The sequence below is a fragment of the Embiotoca jacksoni genome, unplaced genomic scaffold (genome assembly GCF_022577435.1).
Source record: "Embiotoca jacksoni isolate LCO1_2020_lvr unplaced genomic scaffold, fEmbJac1.0.p SCAF_16, whole genome shotgun sequence".
In the NCBI taxonomy this organism is placed as follows: domain Eukaryota; kingdom Metazoa; phylum Chordata; class Actinopteri; family Embiotocidae; genus Embiotoca; species Embiotoca jacksoni.
The window spans coordinates 9,269,941-9,290,529 of NW_027185296.1; the positions used below are offsets into that span (position 1 = coordinate 9,269,941).

General features: G+C 42.7%; 2 protein-coding genes across 4 annotated transcripts; both read right to left on the reverse strand.

The window, feature by feature from the left end:
• Nucleotides 1-414: 414 nt before the first annotated feature.
• Nucleotides 415-6,528, reverse strand: traf3ip2l (TRAF3 interacting protein 2-like). 3 transcript variants are annotated; one of them, XM_069150787.1, is made up of 10 exons: nucleotides 6,389-6,528; nucleotides 5,228-5,352; nucleotides 3,635-4,296; nucleotides 3,452-3,494; nucleotides 3,298-3,362; nucleotides 3,111-3,208; nucleotides 2,263-2,331; nucleotides 1,925-2,041; nucleotides 1,708-1,782; nucleotides 415-1,556 (listed from the first exon to the last, which is right to left on the reverse strand). In XM_069150787.1, the coding sequence occupies exons 2-10, from the start codon at nucleotides 5,287-5,289 to the stop codon at nucleotides 1,410-1,412; spliced, it is 1,338 nt and encodes a 445-aa protein (XP_069006888.1). In that variant the 5' UTR covers nucleotides 5,290-5,352; nucleotides 6,389-6,528; the 3' UTR covers nucleotides 415-1,409. The 3 variants fall into 3 exon arrangements, with proteins under 3 accessions (XP_069006888.1, XP_069006889.1, XP_069006890.1); XM_069150788.1 differs by having other exon boundaries at nucleotides 6,473-6,512; XM_069150789.1 differs by lacking the exon at nucleotides 5,228-5,352.
• A 166-nt stretch (nucleotides 6,529-6,694) lies between these two features.
• chd1l (chromodomain helicase DNA binding protein 1-like) lies at nucleotides 6,695-19,001 on the reverse strand. The gene is made up of 25 exons (XM_069150791.1): nucleotides 18,820-19,001; nucleotides 18,503-18,615; nucleotides 18,114-18,220; nucleotides 17,909-18,020; nucleotides 17,805-17,836; nucleotides 17,305-17,386; nucleotides 17,019-17,181; nucleotides 16,716-16,871; nucleotides 16,533-16,625; nucleotides 16,309-16,405; nucleotides 16,026-16,099; nucleotides 15,733-15,843; nucleotides 15,019-15,133; nucleotides 12,719-12,872; nucleotides 12,387-12,582; nucleotides 11,910-12,055; nucleotides 10,688-10,851; nucleotides 10,103-10,296; nucleotides 9,876-9,974; nucleotides 9,678-9,748; nucleotides 9,361-9,475; nucleotides 8,698-8,806; nucleotides 8,351-8,614; nucleotides 8,125-8,206; nucleotides 6,695-7,957 (listed from the first exon to the last, which is right to left on the reverse strand). The coding sequence occupies exons 1-25, from the start codon at nucleotides 18,914-18,916 to the stop codon at nucleotides 7,835-7,837; spliced, it is 3,069 nt and encodes a 1,022-aa protein (XP_069006892.1). The 5' UTR covers nucleotides 18,917-19,001; the 3' UTR covers nucleotides 6,695-7,834.
• Between the last annotated feature and the right edge of the window lie 1,588 nt (nucleotides 19,002-20,589).

Genomic DNA, 20,589 nt, shown 5'->3' on the forward strand with positions numbered 1-20,589 from the left:
ACCGTGTTGCACGTGATTTGTCCTTCACCGCAAGCAGCGTGCGATGACCCACTTCAGCGCAAATTTGCCGATTCTTGAGAAGCTCCGTACCGCACAGCGAGGCAGGCAGCTGTGTCAGCTTCTTATCTCGCTACGACATCCTGTTTGAGCTTTTCCACGTAAGCCCCCGTGACCTGGAGAGAGGCGGCGTGTCACTCGACGCCAGCTCTCCTCCTCCTCCTCCTCCTCCTCCTCCTCTGCCCCGAGGCCTCGGTGAAACGAGACCAGCGGCTCGGCCGAGTTTCCGCCGGAGCCGGAGCGACGACCTTTCGGGAACGCGGCGGCGTGCTGGTGCGTCTGCAGCTCGGAGCGACGCACGCTTCAAACCTTCACGTTCTGATGTCTCACTCGCGAACAGAAAAATGCAGCCGACGATTAGAAAAAGTGCCCACGCGGCCCCGCAGGCAAATCAGGTTCGGTCTCTACTTGTCTGCGGTTAACTGTAAAATTTGGGGGCCAATTAGCAAATACTCGCTCCAGTGTTTCCCAGACGAGACGGCTGCACACACCAGACACCAGTCAATGATATCGCATTGTTTATTAAATATTAGAACATGAAACATCCATGAACTGAACTTGTGTCTTAGTTCCTTGTTTTCTAATAACGTGCTTCACATTAGTGAGAGCTGCTCTGAGCTGCTGGAGATGTTTTTGTTTTTTTTAAAGGGCTACAATGTTCAAACATGTTGACATCCAGATTCAGTGGCTGGTGAATCACTTGGAAAACCTTCCTCTGAGAAAGGGAATGTGTAAAAAGATGCTGAATAAATTCCTTTAGCTTTGATTTTGTTTAAAATCAGAAGAAACTGAATGGTTTTGGTAACCAGCCACTTCTCTTTCCACATTATGCACCAGGCTGTATAAACCAGACACTACTTTAAACTACGAGTATATTTCTGTCATTGTTACTCTAAAACACAACAGTTACTGTGTCCAGTTGTTTGCTCCTGTACTGAGAGCCAGTGCGTACTGAGTCTGTCGATGTTTACATGTGTATGAAAGTGTAAATACACAATCCGTCAGACTATCCATCACATCTGTTCCGCTTTTAATCATATAACGCGTGTTCAAATTGTTTGTTTTCGGCTGTGAAATCATGAAACCCGCGGCTGCGACCGGTAAACACACAACAGTGACGAGAAAAGGCTCGTCTCTGTGCCTTCTTATCGCAGCAACATTTTTCTGAATGTTGATTTTAATGAGTTCACACAGTATATCCCCGTACGGCAACAGTTCACCCGACAACACCTACGCAGTCCAACTCCGGTAAAATAAGACACGGTGCGTGCGCTCCCGTTCACCTCGACAACGAGCGGCGGCTCTCCACAAAAGCAGGCTTTGGATTTCAGTCCAGTGCGTCTCCGGGTTTCTTATATAGGGGTGGAAACAATGGTTGGAAGTTCTCCGATGGGAGGCGGAATGTACTTCTCGACCCTCATCAGCCGCCGTAGGATGTCGTCCCGACCCCATGGCCATCCGTAAACGTGCGTGTTTTGAAGCCAGTTTGGGACGTGACACTGATCACATGAAACACAGAGAGGAGATTATTACGTTTTGGGGTTCGGTTCCGTCCGGCGCGTGTTTCACACTATAAAAGATGAAAGAATGTCTCACTGAAAGCGAGATACTTTCCATGAACTCCCTCCTGTCGTTCAACATAAAACATACCTTTTTGGCCCCGGGGAACAAAATGGGAATGAACCTAAAATTCTTGCTTCCATTCTGGATGAATTCGGTCTGGAGCTGAGAGACACACACGAAAAATAACACACACGCACGCACACGCACACACACACACACACACACACACACACACACACACAGTTTAAAGCCTCAGCATTATGTAAAGTAAATATGTGCAGGTGGAGCGGTGACGGACTCTGACCTGTTTGTGGATGTAAACCGTGTTGAAGGTCCTCTCGTCGGTCTCCAGCCCCACCGGGGAGGCCGTCACTGTCTCGTAGTACTTGGGACTGATGATGATGATGATCAGGTATTCTTTCTGTGCGCGAAGAAACGATAACGACCTGTTGGTGATCCGTTTGCATTCTTGGTAATTACTAAACTTCTTGACAAAACATGTTCGCTGCAGGTTAAAGAGCTCCAATTGGTGCAACAACTTCCCCAATGGGCTCGATTAGTATTATTACATACACGTGTTTTGGAGGGATTATCTTCTCCTTTTGTCAATGAGACATTTAAAAAGGTGTGGTGAATCTTTACCTCGCTGAGGTACCGCTCCATGAAGTCAATCTTGCTTATACTTCTGAACTGCTGCTCGAAAATGTCAATCTGAAACAAAGAAAGGTGTTAGTCAGACAGTGGATTAATTACAGCCGGTAAGGAGTTCGCCTGAACTACAAAACCCGAATCAGGAACATTTGACTTGTAATCAAATAAAAACATTTTAGGCCTTAGAAATGGATCATTTCAAAGAAAACAACAGCAAGACAACAAACCAACCAGTCAACAACACATTGAAAGCAAAAGCGCAAAATGCTTCCGGCTCGACCTGGAGAGCCACAGCGAGCTTCACTACGACCTCCGAACTAACGGCTCGCTCTTTTAGTTTCTTCAGCTGCTGAATCCACTCCAGAAAAACAACAACTGAACTATTCCTGATGAAACAAAATCAAAGTTACTCGCTGAGCTGAGAGTATTCGATGTTGTTAAGATACTTTTAAATCACATATTTAAATGCATCAAGCTATAAAATTGATTTATATTTACTATATATTACATTCATTTGAAGGTATTAAACATTATTATTATCACTAATGATGATAATGATAATGATAATGATAATGGTATACGCTAGATTTAACTTATGTAATTTAACCAAAAACTAAATTGATTATTTTTATTTTCATCTCATATTCCCTGAAGTTTATGTCAGTGATTTTTTTTTTAAATTTTGTATATATATAATGAAATGACATTAAGGAATCTTAATGACATTTCTTCCCTCAACTTGATATTTTTCTTCAGTTACTCCTCTCCCTTGGCGGGATGGTAAAGGGTCTGCTAATGAGGAAAAAAAAAAAAAGCAAATCCCTCCCTGCTGTACTTACATGTGTGTCGAAGCCGTTGTGTCGCAGCAGAGCAACAAAGTTGATGATCTCATTGACGTGTTTGTCGTTGTCCGCTTCATACGTGACGAACACTCTCCCTACATTCAAAAGAAACAAACACAGATGTAAAGGACTCAACCGGCGATGAAGTCGGTGACGTGACTCTGATCTGCCGGTCGACACTCACTCTGCTCCAGAGACAGCGGCATGCTGTCCGGAGGCTGCTTCTGTTTGGCGGGAGCTCGGTGGCCACTGAACGAAGGTAGAAACCATTTCAGTCACAGTCGAACATGCAACATGAGATGTGAGACAAAATCACCATTTAAAAAAAAAGAACTCACATGTGCGTGAAGCCAGCTCCAGGAAGTCTGTAGTCTCCTGGATCTGAGGCAGTAAAGAGAAAATAAAGACAAATCATTTACGGGCTCACCGAGACGCAGCGAGACTAACAGATAAGTCATTTTTATAATTTCACCGCTTTTGTGAATGCTATAAAGTTCAAACGAAGAGATCGTCAGACTCACGGTACGGGCTGTGCATCGGATGGTACGGAGGCCAGGGGTGTTTTCTGGCTACCGGCCCCCTGTTGAAGGCATCTGCAGGATACTGAGCGCAACAAGCAGCTCCCTGCGACGAGCACATGTAGGGAGACAACGTGTGGTGGCCCAGCTCGGCCGACGGGGGGTTGGTGCGCAGAGACAGCGGCTGCTCTAAGCTGCTCATGTTGGTGCTGTTTCTGCCGGGCAGGGACAGAAACTTGTACCCGGAGAGGCAGCTCTCTCCGGAGCAGCAGGAGTAATCTCTGTGGCTCAGACAGGACGGCAGGCTGCTGGGATACTCCGACCAGCTGCTGGCGAAGCTCGGGTGGAGCCAGGGGCCGTCGGCGTGGCTCGGGAACGGAGTGGGCTGTCCGTACCCAGCCGGAAGGCTGCGAAGGGACTGGGACGAGCAGAAGCTGGTTTGGGGGAGTGCGTGGAAGTGTCTGTGCTGCTGCTCCCCGTCCAGCCTCTGTCTGCTGAACAGGGAGTCATCGGCCACCGTGGCGGGGCCCGGGGGGGGGCGGTGGCCGTCGGGGCCGGAGGTGGAGTCCTGTTTGTGGACAGCGCTGGCTTCCTGCTCCACTGTGCTCATGGTTTCATCGTCCTCTTCAGGTGTGTTGAGGTGACTTCTCAGCAGGCTGATGTGACTGTGAACAAGAAACACATTAATCAATACAATAAAGGCAAATTAATATTGGTCAAGATCAGTGTTGGGAAGGCTACTTTTGTAATATAGTAAGTTACAGGTTACAAGTTACGCATTTAAAACTGTAAAAAGCAATGTAACTATCTTAATTACTTCATCAAAGTTATGTAATTGATTATATTTCATTACTTTTTGATTACTTCTCTGACAAATGTTTCTGAAAACAACATGTAAATAGAACTCAACAACGATCACTGTCAAACTTTAGTTAAAAATTCTTCATACAATTTGAAATAGGATTGAAATATTTTGATTTTAAAGCACAAACGCCAAAACAAATCACAAGTGTGTCGGTCACAGCTGACTGCAGTGAAGGAGAAATGTTCCCATAACCTCAATAGAAGCGCGGAAACTAAAATCCTCGTCTTTTTCAGCAATATGGCCAACTGCCCGGCCGTGACTGCCTGGAGCAATGCACATCGCTTTGATTGACAGAGCGGTGGCACAAATTCAAAGACAATAAAAAACTCAAAAAAAGACTAATAACAGTTTGAGCCCATGCTGTCACATGAATGCAGCCTGATGACTGATGATGCAAAGCAACAGAATGATTATTATTTTCTACAACATTTTGAATACTAACTGTAATTTATTTACATGTTTGTTTCTCAGTAACTGTAACTGATTACAACTCCATTTATTTTGTGATTACATTTTGTAATGCCGTTTCACGTAACTCGTTGCTCCCCAACTCTGGTGAAAGTCATCTACCTTTAGTGGAGCTGCTAATTCACACTTCCTGCATTTTCAACTAGCTTTTATAATTTGTTATCAAAGTGAGACGTCTGCTGCAAGTTGGCACGTAAACACGACAAAAAGGGAGCACGTTCCATCGGGTCGGGCACTACAGAATCTAGTATCTGTTGTCTCACCTATTTGGTGCTGAAACGGAGCGGACTGAAGCGGGCAGCATCATTTTCCTGCTGACGTCCATGTGTGTCTGGTTTAAGCTGCATCTGAACGTCCGTTGAGGACGAGGGTGTCAGTTTAAACAAACCTGCGGGGCCAAATATCTGATTTAAAGTATGAAGACAGCTGTTTCAGAGATACATAATACTTTTTCTTTTCTTTTTTTTTATAGCAGCCCACACTGCCATAAGTGTCTTGTTGATTTTCCATCAGAGCCCACTCGTGTGTGACGAGGTGTCACCCACACAAGGGACTTTTTTTTCTCTGAATGTTAGGTGGCTGATGCTCAGGACACAAGTCAACCAGGGGAAAAGGAAATGATGTCTCACGCTGACAGGAAAATTCAAAGACTAAACTTTCTAAAGCTCAAACATGTCAGTGGATCGCTGAGTAATGACATGTTTGATACACAATCATACATTTCTATAATCTCGCTGTAATTTTCGAGGCATCATTTACACCAACATGAACACATCAATACATTTACATAGAGTTAAGTCCAGTGAAGTTACTGGTCTGTTATTAGTGAACAAATCTTCATTCAGACACTCGTGTTTCTCCAACACACTTTCTTCACGTACAACTGGAGCTGCTGAGTATGATTTCAGACCCGTGCAACCTCATTTTAGGTGGCTTTGTCTTCCAATTCAGCCCTGGTAGTTCCTGTAAATGTACACCGCACTCATTAGCAGTCTTTCTGTGGTCACACAAACACGAAGCTGTTTGCTCTTTCCATTGCGAGACTGAAGCTGACCCAGATATTTCTCCGGCTACTCTTATTTCGGGCTGACTTCATGCATTTTAACACACAGGTAAATAAATAAGACCTTCCAGTAATCAGCTATAATCAACTTGAAGACTATTACCCGAGTTACAAAGCGTCATGTTTCCCCACTTCACGTATAAACCACGGACGGTACATTATATAGATCTCGACGTTAAAGGTTAATTGCTTAAAAAAAACATAAAGAACTTTTTTTTTTTTAAACACCGCAAACTTATGAGCCGATGTTTTGTTAAGAGCGTTACAATAAGCTTAATACGACGTTAATTAATAGCCCACAAGTTATTTATCAAAGCGCAACGTGTAACCTGCTGTGAGTAATAACTTCATGTCAACTTACCGTCTTTTCTTCTCGTTACCGAGCCTCCTTCAGGTAACGCCGCCGCTGCCGTGTTCAATTAAACATAAAAACCGAAATGTTTACCTTAAACGAAACGAAACGAAACGAAAAAAAAGCCACAAAACTCTCAGCTGTCTTTATCTTCGTCTCCACAAGACATGGAAATGACTGACGGACGAGCTCGAGCTACTTTATTCTCTGGTGTGCCGCGAGACTCCACCTTCACCTGCCGCGAGACTGTGCACGCGCACGATTTATTACCTAAACCCTGACTGTTTAAGTAGGTGGGTAGATAGTTACTTTATTAATCCCCAAGGGGAAATTTATTTCGCTACAGCAGCATTTATAGATACAGGTAAGAAATAAAATAACAGTAAAAAAATATGAAATATAAAAATGCACAGTATATACAGTACAGTATATATATGTATATTTTTTTTATATATATTTAAACAAACAAGAAACACAGACAACAGTGCTTCCGCTTGTGTTGTGTTTAAGACTTCAGTAGCAAATTCCAGCACAGGTGTCAACACAGCACAAGATAAAGGTGTTCATTTATTCACTCATCTATTTAAATAAATACATCCCAGGCAAGGCACTACAATTGAAAAAAAAAAAAAAAAATCAAATAACATGCATTAAAAAGTACTACAAGTATTACAAGTTTTGTTACATCTTAGGCAAATGAGGCTTCATCTAACTAAATATGCGCTAATTTAGATAAATCTCCAGAAGATAAATCTCTACATTAGATAAAGCTGAGTCAAAAGTTCTGCTTCCGCTTGTTGACACCTTGTCAGGATGTGAAGTTGTGCCAGAAACTTCTACTTACTTTTTGTTGACATATTAGAGTCAAAAGTTTTACATAGGATTCAGGATATCTCTTTAAATTACAGCAAAAGACTCCTTTTGCCAAGAAAATGTTTTATAAAGAAACCCCTCTGTAAAAGAATTCATCATATAGAAAGGAATAAAGCTGGACAGTTTGGTGAGTGTTCGTGGTACTGAGGTTTCTGGCTCAGAGTTTGAGAAAAAAACAAATAAAAAAAAATTAACCTTTAAAGATAAGTACTGTAAAATGTATTTATGTTATTTATTTTTAAATGGAACCCGTATTTACAGACACAAAATCTTCAAACCCAGAGCAACAACAGTAGAGGATATATTTGTTAGGTGTGTAATACAACACATATTGGTAAACTAAGGAAAAATCTAGAGACACAAATAGCAACAGTGGACTAAAACAAACATCTAAATGTGTATTTTGGATGTTTTCTATCCAACAGTACATGTTATTAAACCAGAATCTCTAAATTGAGCAGTCCAAAGAAAACAATAAAATAATTTGGCATTTAGCGTTTTGTCAAGCATCCAACAGAGTTCATTCAGGCTTGTGAGAAAGCACAATTAAATCATTTGATTTAAAATAACAGTAAAACACGGTTATCTGAGCGGATGTAGGAACTGTTCTGTGTCGACCTTCCTTTGTTTGGAGAAGCAGGAGTCCAGCCAGCCCGTCTGCACAGGGACAGCCTGACTGTACCGACACAGCAGATCCTGCAGCTCCTGGGTCACACAAATCAGAGGCAAATTTAAAGGTGACATACGGGGAAACTTTTCCTGCTTCACGATAAGCGTCCTGAAACTCTTTTAGCAGCCCAAATCAATCATTGTCTAAATGTAAAGATGCTGCTTGTCTGATGTGGATCAGTGAACCTCAGCGTGACACTAACCTGTGAGTGGATGCTGTTCTCCACCTCCGCTACTATGTGGGTGACCTCCGGACTCATGATCTCCTCTTCATCGCCATCATAAGTGCAATTCAGCTAAGGAACTGTGACCGAAAAACATCCGCGTTTCACTGCTGTGTTTTTTTTTTTACTCCACATAAGCACACACATTCACACAACCTGCTGCAGCTGTAAACACACTAAGAGCTGTTTGCCTCTGAAAGGATATGTGATGAGGTAGCGGGCCAGCCTCTTCCTCTGTGATGCAGCCAAGTTGTAGAAAAACACACGGACTCCCTTCATGAAACTGGGCAGCTCTGCGGGGCCGTGGCTCTGCAGCGGCGCCGAGGGGCCCCGGTTTTCTGCCTCGGTCTCGTCGGTCGGCCTGTCAGCGTTACGCAACTGTGATTCAGGGGAGAATGTTGACGTGGAGGCTGCAGAGGTGGATGTTTGAGCTGCAGCCGTCTTCTTGACAGCTCTGCTGTGATAGTATCTTGTCACTCAGGTTAAGGGAAAATATCTTGAATGAATATCATTACTTTTCAGAGCTCCTGTGTTGAACACGTTAAAAGATACATGAATGTGGGGATGCCTCTGGACGCGAGGTGCTTCCTGATGAGCCTCTCGGTGCCGTACCAGTTGAAACCTTTGGTGGAGTGGCCGATACGCGGGAGATGAACACCGGCTTTGTGGGGGAAAATGCAAAGACAGGACTGTCACCGTCACAACCTCCTGCATGTATAATGATCATTTTCTCCTCAAGCTAAAGTCTTTCAGGAAGATGTGCAGCTTTCCATCAATAATATATAAAACATTGCAAAGTAAATGAGAAAAGATGCAGATCATTTCAGTGTAAAGCCCAATAATCAGTTCATCTTATTGTGCTGAATAACCAGCGGGACTTTAAATTCCTGTCTTGTGTTGTTGCTCAGGAATTTAGTTTTTAAGACTTTGTGCACACATAGCAACACCAGCAAGATAATACACAGCACGTCCTGCACGTCCTACGCGTCCTGCACGTCCTACACGTCCTGCAGATCCTCGTTAGTCAAGTCTTATAACAATTAAACGCTGCTGTCAATGTGCCCATCCAGGCAACCCTTAATTATCAGTCTTATTGGCAAAGAGATTTTAGCAAGAATGACCCTAAAAATGCCTTGACATATTCACCATGAACAGACTCCATTAAAAAAGATTGTGCACGTGTGTTTTAATTCAATTTTCAGTGCTTAACTGTACCCTTGTTTCTTTTGGCTGCAGCAGAAATCTTCTTCAGGCCTTCGTCCAGCGCTGTTAGAAAGATCCCAGACAAGTTGTTGGCTTTGTCTCTTTGCTGCGCCACTATCAGAGCCACCTGAGGAGACAGGAAGTTGATCGAAGGAGGTTAAGATATCATCTGCTGCTGCTTTGCCACAACTTTGCAATTCAGCTACCACACACGAAACCAAACAAGCTGTATCACAGGGTCGAACAATTCTTGAAACAGACGCGCATTTCCAGGCACGAGAGTTTCGTGTTTGTTTCTGCAGCGCCAATTTCATTTAAACAGAACGTACTCGATCTTGGCCGTTCAGTCGGGACTGTTTGTCATCGATGGGGAAAAGCAGCACATTTCCAAGGTCCAAATCTGAAACAAACAATATGTTCACACATGCATTTTGGAACCTATGTGTCTCTTTCTCATCGAGATCCCAAAGATAAAGATGTCCAACACAATGAGCGTTCATTTTCTTTCTAAATATGGTGAATCTTACCCTTCATCTTCCCTGCGAGCTCATACTGCTTTCGTGGTTCATCAGATCTCCCCTCCAGCGCTGTGAACAGGCCTCCTCGGCCCCACCGCCCCGAGTCATCTACACACAAATCGTTACTTACATAAATACAACATACTATAGAAAATGTTCTGAAGATACACTACCTCTCTGTCTATCAGTCTGTCATGGCCTGTTGCTATGGTAATCTTGCTGCACAGAGTGCGTACCAACGCAGTGGACGATGACGGCGTCTCCCTGAGCTGCGTGAGGATGAGTGACATCTCCCAGAACATAGTGGATATCAGTGCTGTCAGAGTCTGTGGAGCAAATGCTGCCGTCGTCATCCTCTTCCTCCTCTTCATCACTGGCCACAGACTGAAGGCACAGTGACCTGTAGCTGCAGGACTCCCACCATGCCATCCTGCAGGAGAAACAAACACACAAGTGTTGAGGGGCAGCACGGTGGTGCAGTGGTTAGCATTGTCGCCTCACAGCAAAAAGGTTCTGGGTTCAAATCCGGTCCTGGGCCTTTCTGTGCGGAGTTTGCATGTTTTCCTTGTGCTTGCGTGGGTTCTCTCCGGGTTCTCCGGCTTCCTCCCAACACCCAAAACATGCACCTCAGGTTAGTTGGCGCCGCGGTCGTGGCAGCCTGTTGCAGCAGCTCCCCCTCGGGATGCTGCTGTAGCGAAAGAATTTCCCCTCGGGGATTGATAGAGTACAATATAAAAAAATAAAGACGTCTGAGCTCAAATGGATGATACAGTTTCATAAAAAAAAAAAAAAAAAAACTGAGTCCATTGACAGATCTTTACTTTTTCTTGTATTTCTGCTCCTGCTGCTTCTTCTTCATGTCCTCCTGGAGTTTGGCTCTCTTGGCCGCAGCCTCCTCGCTCCTCTGCCGCTTCATCTTCAGCTCAGCCTCAGTCAGAGGTTTCCTCTTCCTCGCTGGTATCTCGAGGGCGACCGACAGTGACACCTGGGAACGCAACGGGGAAAATTACAACGTTATAGCAACATTGCTAAATATATACATCATAATCACCATAACTGGGATGACTAGCAACACATCTGAGGTTTCTGCAGCCTTGCTCTGACTCCACGTATCTTTCAATCCCAGCTCCCGATGCTTCAGATGCCGTTTGTGTGTTGTAACCATCTCCATTTTCCTGTCGGGTCTACTTTATTCTGGTTTCTGAAATGCAGTCAATGACCCCACAACTGCACCGAGACCACACAATGTTCAGAGGAGGGTCTCCTATTACTTCCAGGCAAACTGACGTGTGGTTAACACATCAACTCAGCCTGCACCAGCCCGAGCTCTACAACATTACACAATCCTAGAAATCAGTTTAAACGTCTCGTTACATCGAGTCTGTCGAGTTTCTCAGTCCACTGGTACTTTAAACACTCATTTCATTTATCCAAACCATTTCTTTGTGAGCACTGGAGAAAATAAACGAGGCCTTTAAATTTTCTGTCAGCTTCCGTTACGTTACTAGTTCACAAATCTCAGTTCATCTGTTAACACTGGATCAGAAGAAACAGTTAACTGGGACATGTCATATCTACAGTGAAGGAAAGAATTATTTGATCCCCTGCCGATTTTGTAAGTTTGCCCACTGACAAAGAAATGAACGGACTATAATCGTAATGGTAGGTTTATTTTAACAGTGAGAGACAGATTATTGAAAAAAAATAATCTAGAAAATCACATTATATAAAAGTTAGAAATTGATTTGCATTTGATTGTGGGAAATAAATATTTGATCCTCTACCAACCAGAAAGAATTCTGGCTCCCACAGATCGGTTAGATTAGTCCTTTCGCTTTAAGAAAGTACTCCGAATCTCAACTCGTTACTGTATATAAGACACCTGTCTCAACTCATCATCTGTATAAAAGATACCTGTCCACAGAATCAATCAATCAGATTCCAACCTCTCCACCATGGAGACCAAAGAGCTGTCTAAGGACGTCGAGGACAAGATTGTAGACCTGCACAAGGTTGGAATGAGCTAAAGTGATAAACTCTTACTCCAGCTTTGTGTCGGAGAGCTCGTCCGTCCCCTGCAGCGCTCTGAAACTCAGCCAGCTGCTCTTCCAACAAACGCTCAAAGCTCGTCTGGTCGTCAGTGCTCGGGTCTTTACTGTAGTCTTTCCCCTCGAAGAAGTACATGTGGTCTAAAGGATGGGACAGCATGATGGTGAGTGGAGCTAAACATCACCTGCACATTAAGTTTAATGATGAACATAATAGACAAACAATCCATCTGCAATTACACAAATATTCCCCGATAATAAAAGCTTTTAAGGCTTTTTTATGATACGTGAGATGCAAATATGAACCCTGTATGAGATCTGGGGTGTTTTTTCTAAGTGTGCAGGGTGAAAACCAAAAGTGAGATGTTTACATGCAGGAACGTCCGGTTTAAAAGACCATACTTGTTGCATTCTTAACCACATTACAAACTCAATACTCTGAAGGGATTTGAGATTTCAAAGTGAAACCTACTCTGCCCGTCAGACTCAGACTCAGATTCATTCTCCTCCTCCTCCTCTTCCTCCTCCCTGAGTGCGGTGGAGTCGTCGTCATCCACCCACTGACCGTCACGTGACGGGCCGAGGATCTTCTCCAGCTTCACATCCTGCACAGAGCTCTCATCTGATGACAGGAGCTTGTCTATCCCGAACTTCAAGATCTCACTGAGCTGTGTGGGACAGGAAATATGAGAGGTGAGTAGACGGGATGAAATCAAAGACAGCTGGAGATGGTTTGAATTAACATGGACACAGGAGGTGCTGGATTCAGAGGCGACACTTTGGACGATGCTGTTATTCACAAACCTGCAGTCCTGCAGCAGCTGACTGAGCCTGATCCAGTAACGAGAAGCGTCCTTCTTCAATCACAGTGTTGGTGAGCCGCAGCTTGGATGCAGCGCGAGAGTACATGATCTCCTCCACAGTGTCCCTGGCCAGGAGGCGAATCACTTTCACAGGCCTGTAATAAATCACAGTCACAGATTAGAGCGGCTTCGCATTGCATTTCTCTTAAGTTAAAGATTGCTCGACGACTGTTTCATTGAAGCTTTCCTGCCTGTTCAATCCCTCATCTTTTAAAGTCCAGCAGCCTTGTTTATAATGCAGGTGATGTGAAGCTCAACTGAAACACTACAAGACTAAAAATGATCAAATCTGGAGGTGTGAAGTTAGAAGGAAGTGATCATCCTATCAGACCTTCATAGCCCACTCTGCATCTCTGCTTGAGGCTACATTAACTGCCACTTGAGTGGTTGAATCAAAGGTAAAGTCGGAGGAAAGTTTTGATTAAAAAAAGATGATGTCGTACCGGCCGAACAAAAACCTCTTTAACAAAACAAAATATGTTTCAGATTTCTCAAAACAGCCACTCATTGCCTTGATGAGAGCTTCACAGATTATTGTCAGCATCTTAACCAGCTTCAAGAGGTCGGCACCTAAAGTGGTTTTCAGTTAACAAGTGAGTCTTGTCAAAAGTTAACTGGTGGAATTTCTTGCCTTTTAAAATGCATTTGAGTCATGTTGTGTCGAGGTTTTGTTGGTATTCAGCAAACAGACCCATTCAACTATTTCAACTGAGAGAAGAGAAATGACAGTTCATCATGACTTAAAGACACAAAGTTCAATTAGTGGGAAAATGTAAAGAATTTTTGAAGTTTCTTTAAATACAGTCGCAAAAAAAAAACATCCAATAGTGTGATGAACCACTATGAGAGCAGCAGAAAGGAAATGGAGAAAATCTAACCACCCTGATGACCTGCTCACTTATCAATCTCTCCTCTCCTCTTTCTCTGCCTCTATCTCTGCAGCCAAAAGCTCTTTCTACCAAACCAGAATTCAATCCTCATTTTCCAATCCCAAAAAGCTATTCTCCATCTTTTCCAACCAGGCTCTGGTCCAGGTTCTGGTCATCTTACGTCTAGACTACTGTAACTCCCTCCTGGCAGGTCTACCTGTTAGTGCCATCCGACCTCGGCAGCTCATCCAGAATGCAGCAGCTCAACTGGTCTTCAACCTCCTAAATTCACTCCCACTACTCCTCCTCCTCCTCCTCCGCCCCCTTCACTGGTTACCAGTAGCTGCCTGCATCCATTTCAAATCATTGGTACTTTCTGTGAACAGATCGGGTCCAGTCTACATCCAGGACATGGTCCAACCCTACATCCCAACCTGTTCACTTCGCTCTGCATCTACCAATCGGCTTGTCGCTCCCTCACTGCGAGCTAAACACTCAACAAAATCACGACTGTTTGCTGTCCTGGCTCCTAAATGGTGAATGAGCTCCCCACCGACATCAGGACAGCAGAAACTCTGTACATCTTCCACCACAAACTAAAAACACACCTCTTCAGACTTTACCTTGAACAGTAGAACTTTAGTAGCACTTAAAATGGCACTTACTGATAGAACTTTGTAGTTTGGCTTTCTTGAAGAAATTGTATTTTCTTGATTCTTGTTTGTTCTGGGTTTTGTACCTTCATGGTTAAAATGCAGTTATTGTAAGTTGCTTTGGATAAACGCGTCAGCTAAATGTAATGTAATGAAGTCGGCTCACATGAGGACGTCTTCAGGGCTGACTGACTAATAGTCAGAAGGATGCAGTGCTCCACCGGATGACTTGGCCTCAACTCTCACCCCAAATAAACCCAACTGAGATGTTTTACGATAAGCTGGAGTGCAGGAAACACTTCGAGTGTGTGCAAAGATGTTATCACAGCAAACGGCGGCTACCACGCAAAAGATATCTTTGTTTGTTTACTTTTTGTTAATACATAATCCAATTAGAGTTATTTAATAGTTTTAATGTCTTCAATGCTGTTTTACAATGTAGAGTACAGTCAAAATAAAGCAAAACCCTGAGAGGAGGAGGTGCGTCTGATTCTTCTCTTAAAGTGTTACTGAAGTCTAATGACACATGGGAGTACTTTTTCACACCTAACTACAGACAGTTGGATTTATTCCTCAGGTTTTAGAAAGCTCCCCCAAGGAAAATGAGGATATTATCCAGCAGATTTCACAGGATGAGTGGAGCTCTTTGTGTTGAGTAACCTGACATGCTCCATTGATAAATCAAATTAAAGTTTCCTGCTTGGAGTAATGTTTCATACCTGTTCTGCCCAATCCGATGGCAGCGTGCAGCGGCCTGCAGGTCATTCTGAGGGTTGAAGTCAGTGTCCACGAAGATGACCGTGTCAGCAGCTGTGAGGTTCATGCCCACTCCCCCTGCAGAAACAGAGTGTTAGAAAGTCACAGTACCTGAAAACAGTGTGCACTTATTTATGTACAATGTACTGCAGGTGAACTTGTGCATTTACCGTGTGCATCTTATAGAGTGATAAACTGCGACAGGAAATAAGGTTTCTTTCTCCCTACTGCTGCTGCCCTGAGAGATACCAGCATCGCGTTCTGCTGCAGCTTCTATCTCTTAATGATCAGCCTCCTTTCCTCTCTCTGATGAAGGCTCAGATATGCACAAAGGTTTGCAAGTGTAGCTGACTTACAAAACACAGAACTAGTGTGTTACATAAAAACTTGCCAACAGTTTGTGGAAGATGCAACCTTTACCTTGACCAACAATTTATAGAACTAATGTGGCAGTAGAATTAAAAAGCAAGGATCAATATGTTTGTTATGTGTATGACGACTGATCATAACTTCAGATTAAAAGAAATTTTATGTAGAATATATTCTCAGTTTACAAATAAATCTGTTTTAAAAATTGTGCATGTCTGACACATTAAAAGTGAACGCTGTTGACACAGTGATGTTTCATTTAAGGATTCAGCTTAGTCTTCCTGTAAACACTTTAGCCGTTCAGTCACCTGCTTTAGTGCTGAGCAGAAAGACAAAGATGTCTTTGCTGCTGAAGTTCTTCACTGCTAGATTTCGCTCCTCCCCTCGGACGGACCCATCCAGACGTTCATAGCTATAACCTGAACAGAAAAGACAATAAAATATATACCGTTCACTTTCAACATTAGGAAGTAGAATAAAGAATAGTGTATCCAGTGAACTTAAAACGTTACAGCTTCTTCTCACAATGTTTGAAGGGACCTTAAGCAGGTTGTGGAAAAGATTTGGACTGTTAAGATATAAAATAATGGCCCTCGTTCACCTCTGTACTCCATGTAGTCCTGAAGAATATCCAGCATCCTCGTCATCTGAGAGAACAGCAGGACCCGATGGCCCCTTCAAACACAGATGTGAAAACAAACACAAGGTCAGATTCAGTTTAAGGAGGAAATGTGTGACTTAAAAGTGCAAGTAAGGGCTCCTTCATTGTGTCAGCGTCTAGTTCTGGTGGTGTCAGAGTTACCAAACCACCACAGTGAAGTAGTCAGTCTGACTGAGTCTCGGCCGCCACCAGGTGGAGCCAAACAGCAAGTTAACCTGCTGACCCTGAGTGCAGGAAGGTCAGCATGCTGTCCAGGAGGCAAAGTTTCCCACTTGCTTCAACGAGATGCTCCCCCATCTCAAAGGGCTCCGGTTCCACTCCTGTCAGAGACACAGGGACAAAACATTACAATACAACACATGCTTCAATATCTCATTTTCACAGCAGCGACTAAATGCATCACAATTAAGTGGTTAAAACCTCCCATTTACAATCAGGACATCTCACCGTCAAACAAGTACGGGTGGTCAACACACTTCCTCAGGTTCATCAAGATGTTGAGCAGCCGGGTCTTGTTGCCTTGTTCATTCCCAAAAGCCTCTGAAAGCAGAGCTTCATGAGCAGACTGAGTTTATTCAAATAAAAAAACAGCACTCTGCTGAGGTGTTCGCCGCAGAGCACAAGCCTCACCCAGATCCTTCATCAGGACGGCTTTGTAGTATTTCTTCTGCAGAGCCGACATGCCGTGGTACACCACCAGCTCCGTCTTCTTGGGCAGGTCGACAGCCACCTCTGACTTCACTCTACGGAGCAGGAAAGGCTCGAGGACGCTCTGGAGCTCAGCGGCTGGAAACACAAAGACAGAGACCTTCTCACTTTTCATCTGACTAATATATTCCACCTTCTCATCTTTCAAAATGTTCCCATGAATAAGTGGATGGATATTCAAACACGAGAGTCTTATATATATTTTGTGATGATTATGTATCATACCCAAAGCAGGTTGACTTTGTATATTGGAGTAAGAGCTGACAAAGTTGTCCGTGTGGTCTGCTGTGAAGATGCTGGGCTGAATGAAGCTCAGCAGCGAGTAGAGCTCCTGCAGGTTGTTCTGAATGGGAGTCCCTGTCAGCAGGACTCTGAAACCAACTGAGAACTGCACAAGAAATACACAAACAAACTGAGTTAAGGGGACAAATGAAAGGCAAAGAAGAGATATAAGAGTGGAGAAGATGAAGAAAGGAATACTAGACAGCCTAAACTAGGTGCAGTTCAGTACCTCTGTCAAGGTTTTGTGCAACAGCGAGTTCTGATTCTTCAGTCTGTGAGCTTCGTCTACCACGAGCACCCTCCACCTCCACCTGAGGAGCCCAGTGGTGACATGGAAACATGGAATTAACTTATGAAAACTTTATGAAAACTAATCATAACATTATTTCTTATGATGAGAAACATTTCTTCACAGAATTTCAGTGAACACATTTTGTCAAATCTTTTAACAACACCACGTACTGTGTAAATAATACATAAATAAACCAAGTAACAACTGCCAGCATCTTTTCATGGATAAGAAATGATGGAGAAAATTACACACAAACACATTGTTAGATGATGTTTTGTGTGTGTATTGGCGTCATTTCATTCATACGCACCAACAGTATGTCAATGTAGGATTTACTTGGTCCAATGCCGCTTTAGTTTACTCATTAAACCTAATTTAAAATTCCTGCTGTGACTAAATGTTTCTCATGATATCTGTGTAACTCAGAACACACTCACCGTTTCAAGAATGAAGCATCTTTGAGACACAGCTGGAAATGACATGATTAAACATGTCAGTGTCAACACAGAGGACATTTTGCTTACAATAAAGAGCCACAGACCTCATACGTGGTGAGCAGAACATGGAAGTCGTCGGTGTTAGTTTCCCTCTGAAGCTCAGCCCGTCTCTCTTTGTCTCCTTTGTAACACAGCACGGTGAGAGAGGGGGCGAAGCTGCAACACAGAGGTCTGAAGTTTAAGTACACACTTTAAAGGAAGCGTTGAGAAGAGATCAAAACATGGATTCATAGATGAACGTGAGAGTACCATCCCAGCTCCTTCCTCCAGTTCTCAAGGACAGAGAGAGGACTCAGCACCAAAAACGGACCTTTTTCCCCGAGAGCTCCGGACATGTAGACCAGCAGAGAGATCGTCTGGAGGGAGAAATCAGGACCAGGACGTCTTCACATACAATATGAAGACAGCTTTTTGAATTAGCCTGTGCCTTTTATTTTGCATGCATTGGAAAAACAGCGAGTTGCTGTCCAGCTCAGTACGACTAACTACGGCAACTCTCAGGAAAGGTAACAGGTACAGCAGCGTGATATTAAGTTATTAACATATTAAGACCACTGGAAGGATTAATATCTGTCTAAAAAAAATACTGTCATGAATATCTGATATCAGTTTATGACGCTGACTGGTGGATCGCACACCTGGCAGGTTTTCCCCAGACCCATCTCGTCTCCTAAGAGGCACCCCTGCTGGTTCTTCAGGCACTGAGTTAACCAGTGCACACCATCCAGCTGGTAGGCTCTCAGCTGGATCCCTGCAAGACACGAGGTCACAGCCGGGTCTCGTTTACACGATATCAACTTCATATGTAAATCAAACACATCAAGTAGGAGAGTTATTGAACGTCTTCCTCAGAGAACAAAGGTAAGAAGACGCTCAAAGCAGCTTAAACTCCTCTGAAACCACGACGTGGTTAACGACTCTTCACGGTGAATGACGTCAGTCACTTCCTCCATACCTGTTAAACCCCACTGCTGCAAGTCGCTCTGAACGACAGCCGTCTTCTTCTTCTTCTCTGCTACGCTGTTTCTTATTTTTATCAAAAGGTCCGTCATGTTTGCAGACTAAACAAGGACTCTCACACACACAGGGAAGTATCTTGACCCGCGGACATGTACGGACAAGTGAGCCCTCGAGAGTTGTTGTCGTAAAAGAATCGTGCGCAACCGCGCTTCCTGGTTGTGTCACGTGACGTAAAGGAAAGGCGCGCGCTTTTACAGACGTTTTAATCGTAAGAGACAGAATTATATTTCGTAATTATAAATAATAATATATTTTTATACTTTTTTTTCGTTTTTTTTTTTTTTTTTTTTTTTTATAAACAATACCCTCAGAAAAGGGTTTTTACCAAAATTGAATACATATTTGGTGGTTATGATAAGGTCAGATTTTGATCAAATAAATTACTAAGTGAAAATGTTATCAACATTTAATATTTTATGGCATGTTTTTGATGTGGACATGTTTGTGCTCTAAATTCCTGAGTGTAAACAAATGCACCAGGGTTAAAGCATAAAAGTTAGGAAAAGGTTCAATGTAAAAACACATGTTCTGAGGGAGTAGGCCTCCATGTGTTGTCACTGTATAAATGTTGTATGCAAGAAGAGTTGACTGAGCTCAGTATTAAACCTGGGACCTTCTGCTAATAATACTAGTGTCTAGACATAAGCACCTTTACCACTCCACCATTCTCTGAAACAAAGAGGAAATTCTTACAGCTTTGACCCACAAATCAGCTCCTGATTTTATATCTTTATTTTGAGAACATTAGAAAAGACAGACAGAAAAATATATTTACCGCCAGTAGTTTGGAGTTCCTGTAAAAGTTAGAAAAACGTTCATTATTTTAAAACCTAAAGTTAAAAATATGAAAATTATTTTTAAACCTAGAACTACTTTCAACAGTTAAAAGGCAGTTACTAACACTGAAAGATCCTTGAGACTTTTTATGCATGACAGGATTTGAACCAGCAACCTTCTGCTTTGCCCACCTGGCTATCAGACCACTCAGCCCTCCTGTGATGTAGAATACCATACGTTTTTTTTTTTTCTTTCTTTCTTTCTTACAAAAGCATATACTTTATATCATTATAGGCTATAAATGATCCTCTGCTGCCACCCTCAGGCAATTAACAATAACTGAGGTTCGCTGCATTATCTCATGTTGTAAATTGATCAATATTAAATACAATTTAAATAACTTAAAAGCACAAATGGTAAAAAAAAAAAAAAAAAAAAAAAAAAAAAAAAAAAAGTGTAATCTTTTCAAATTAAAATTAACAATAAAGAATAAACAGTGACACTTAATATTCTGTATTTTTGTTTAAAGCAGGACATGAACCTCTGACATTTTACATCATAGGAAAGCGCTTTACTGACTCTGCCACAATAATTGTGCTACAATGAAATAATCCTGTCTGATTAAAGAACTCTAATGAATAATCCATGAGGGTCTGAGTTTAACAGATTTGGGTTAATATTACATTATAATTTTCTCAATTCACAAATAACCATCAGAGTGTGAGGTCTACTTATTTTATAATTGTTTGCACCGCTATGCTGTGACTTGAGGTCTCTGAAAGCTGCAAGAAATTTTTTATTTTTTATTTTGTGGATTTTTTTTATTATTGTTTAAATTAATATTTTTACAGTTTATTGCTGGAGCTTTTGTTTTGCTTTGCTTGGTTTTTTTATTTGAGGTTTTATCGATTTTGCGTTTTTGATTTCT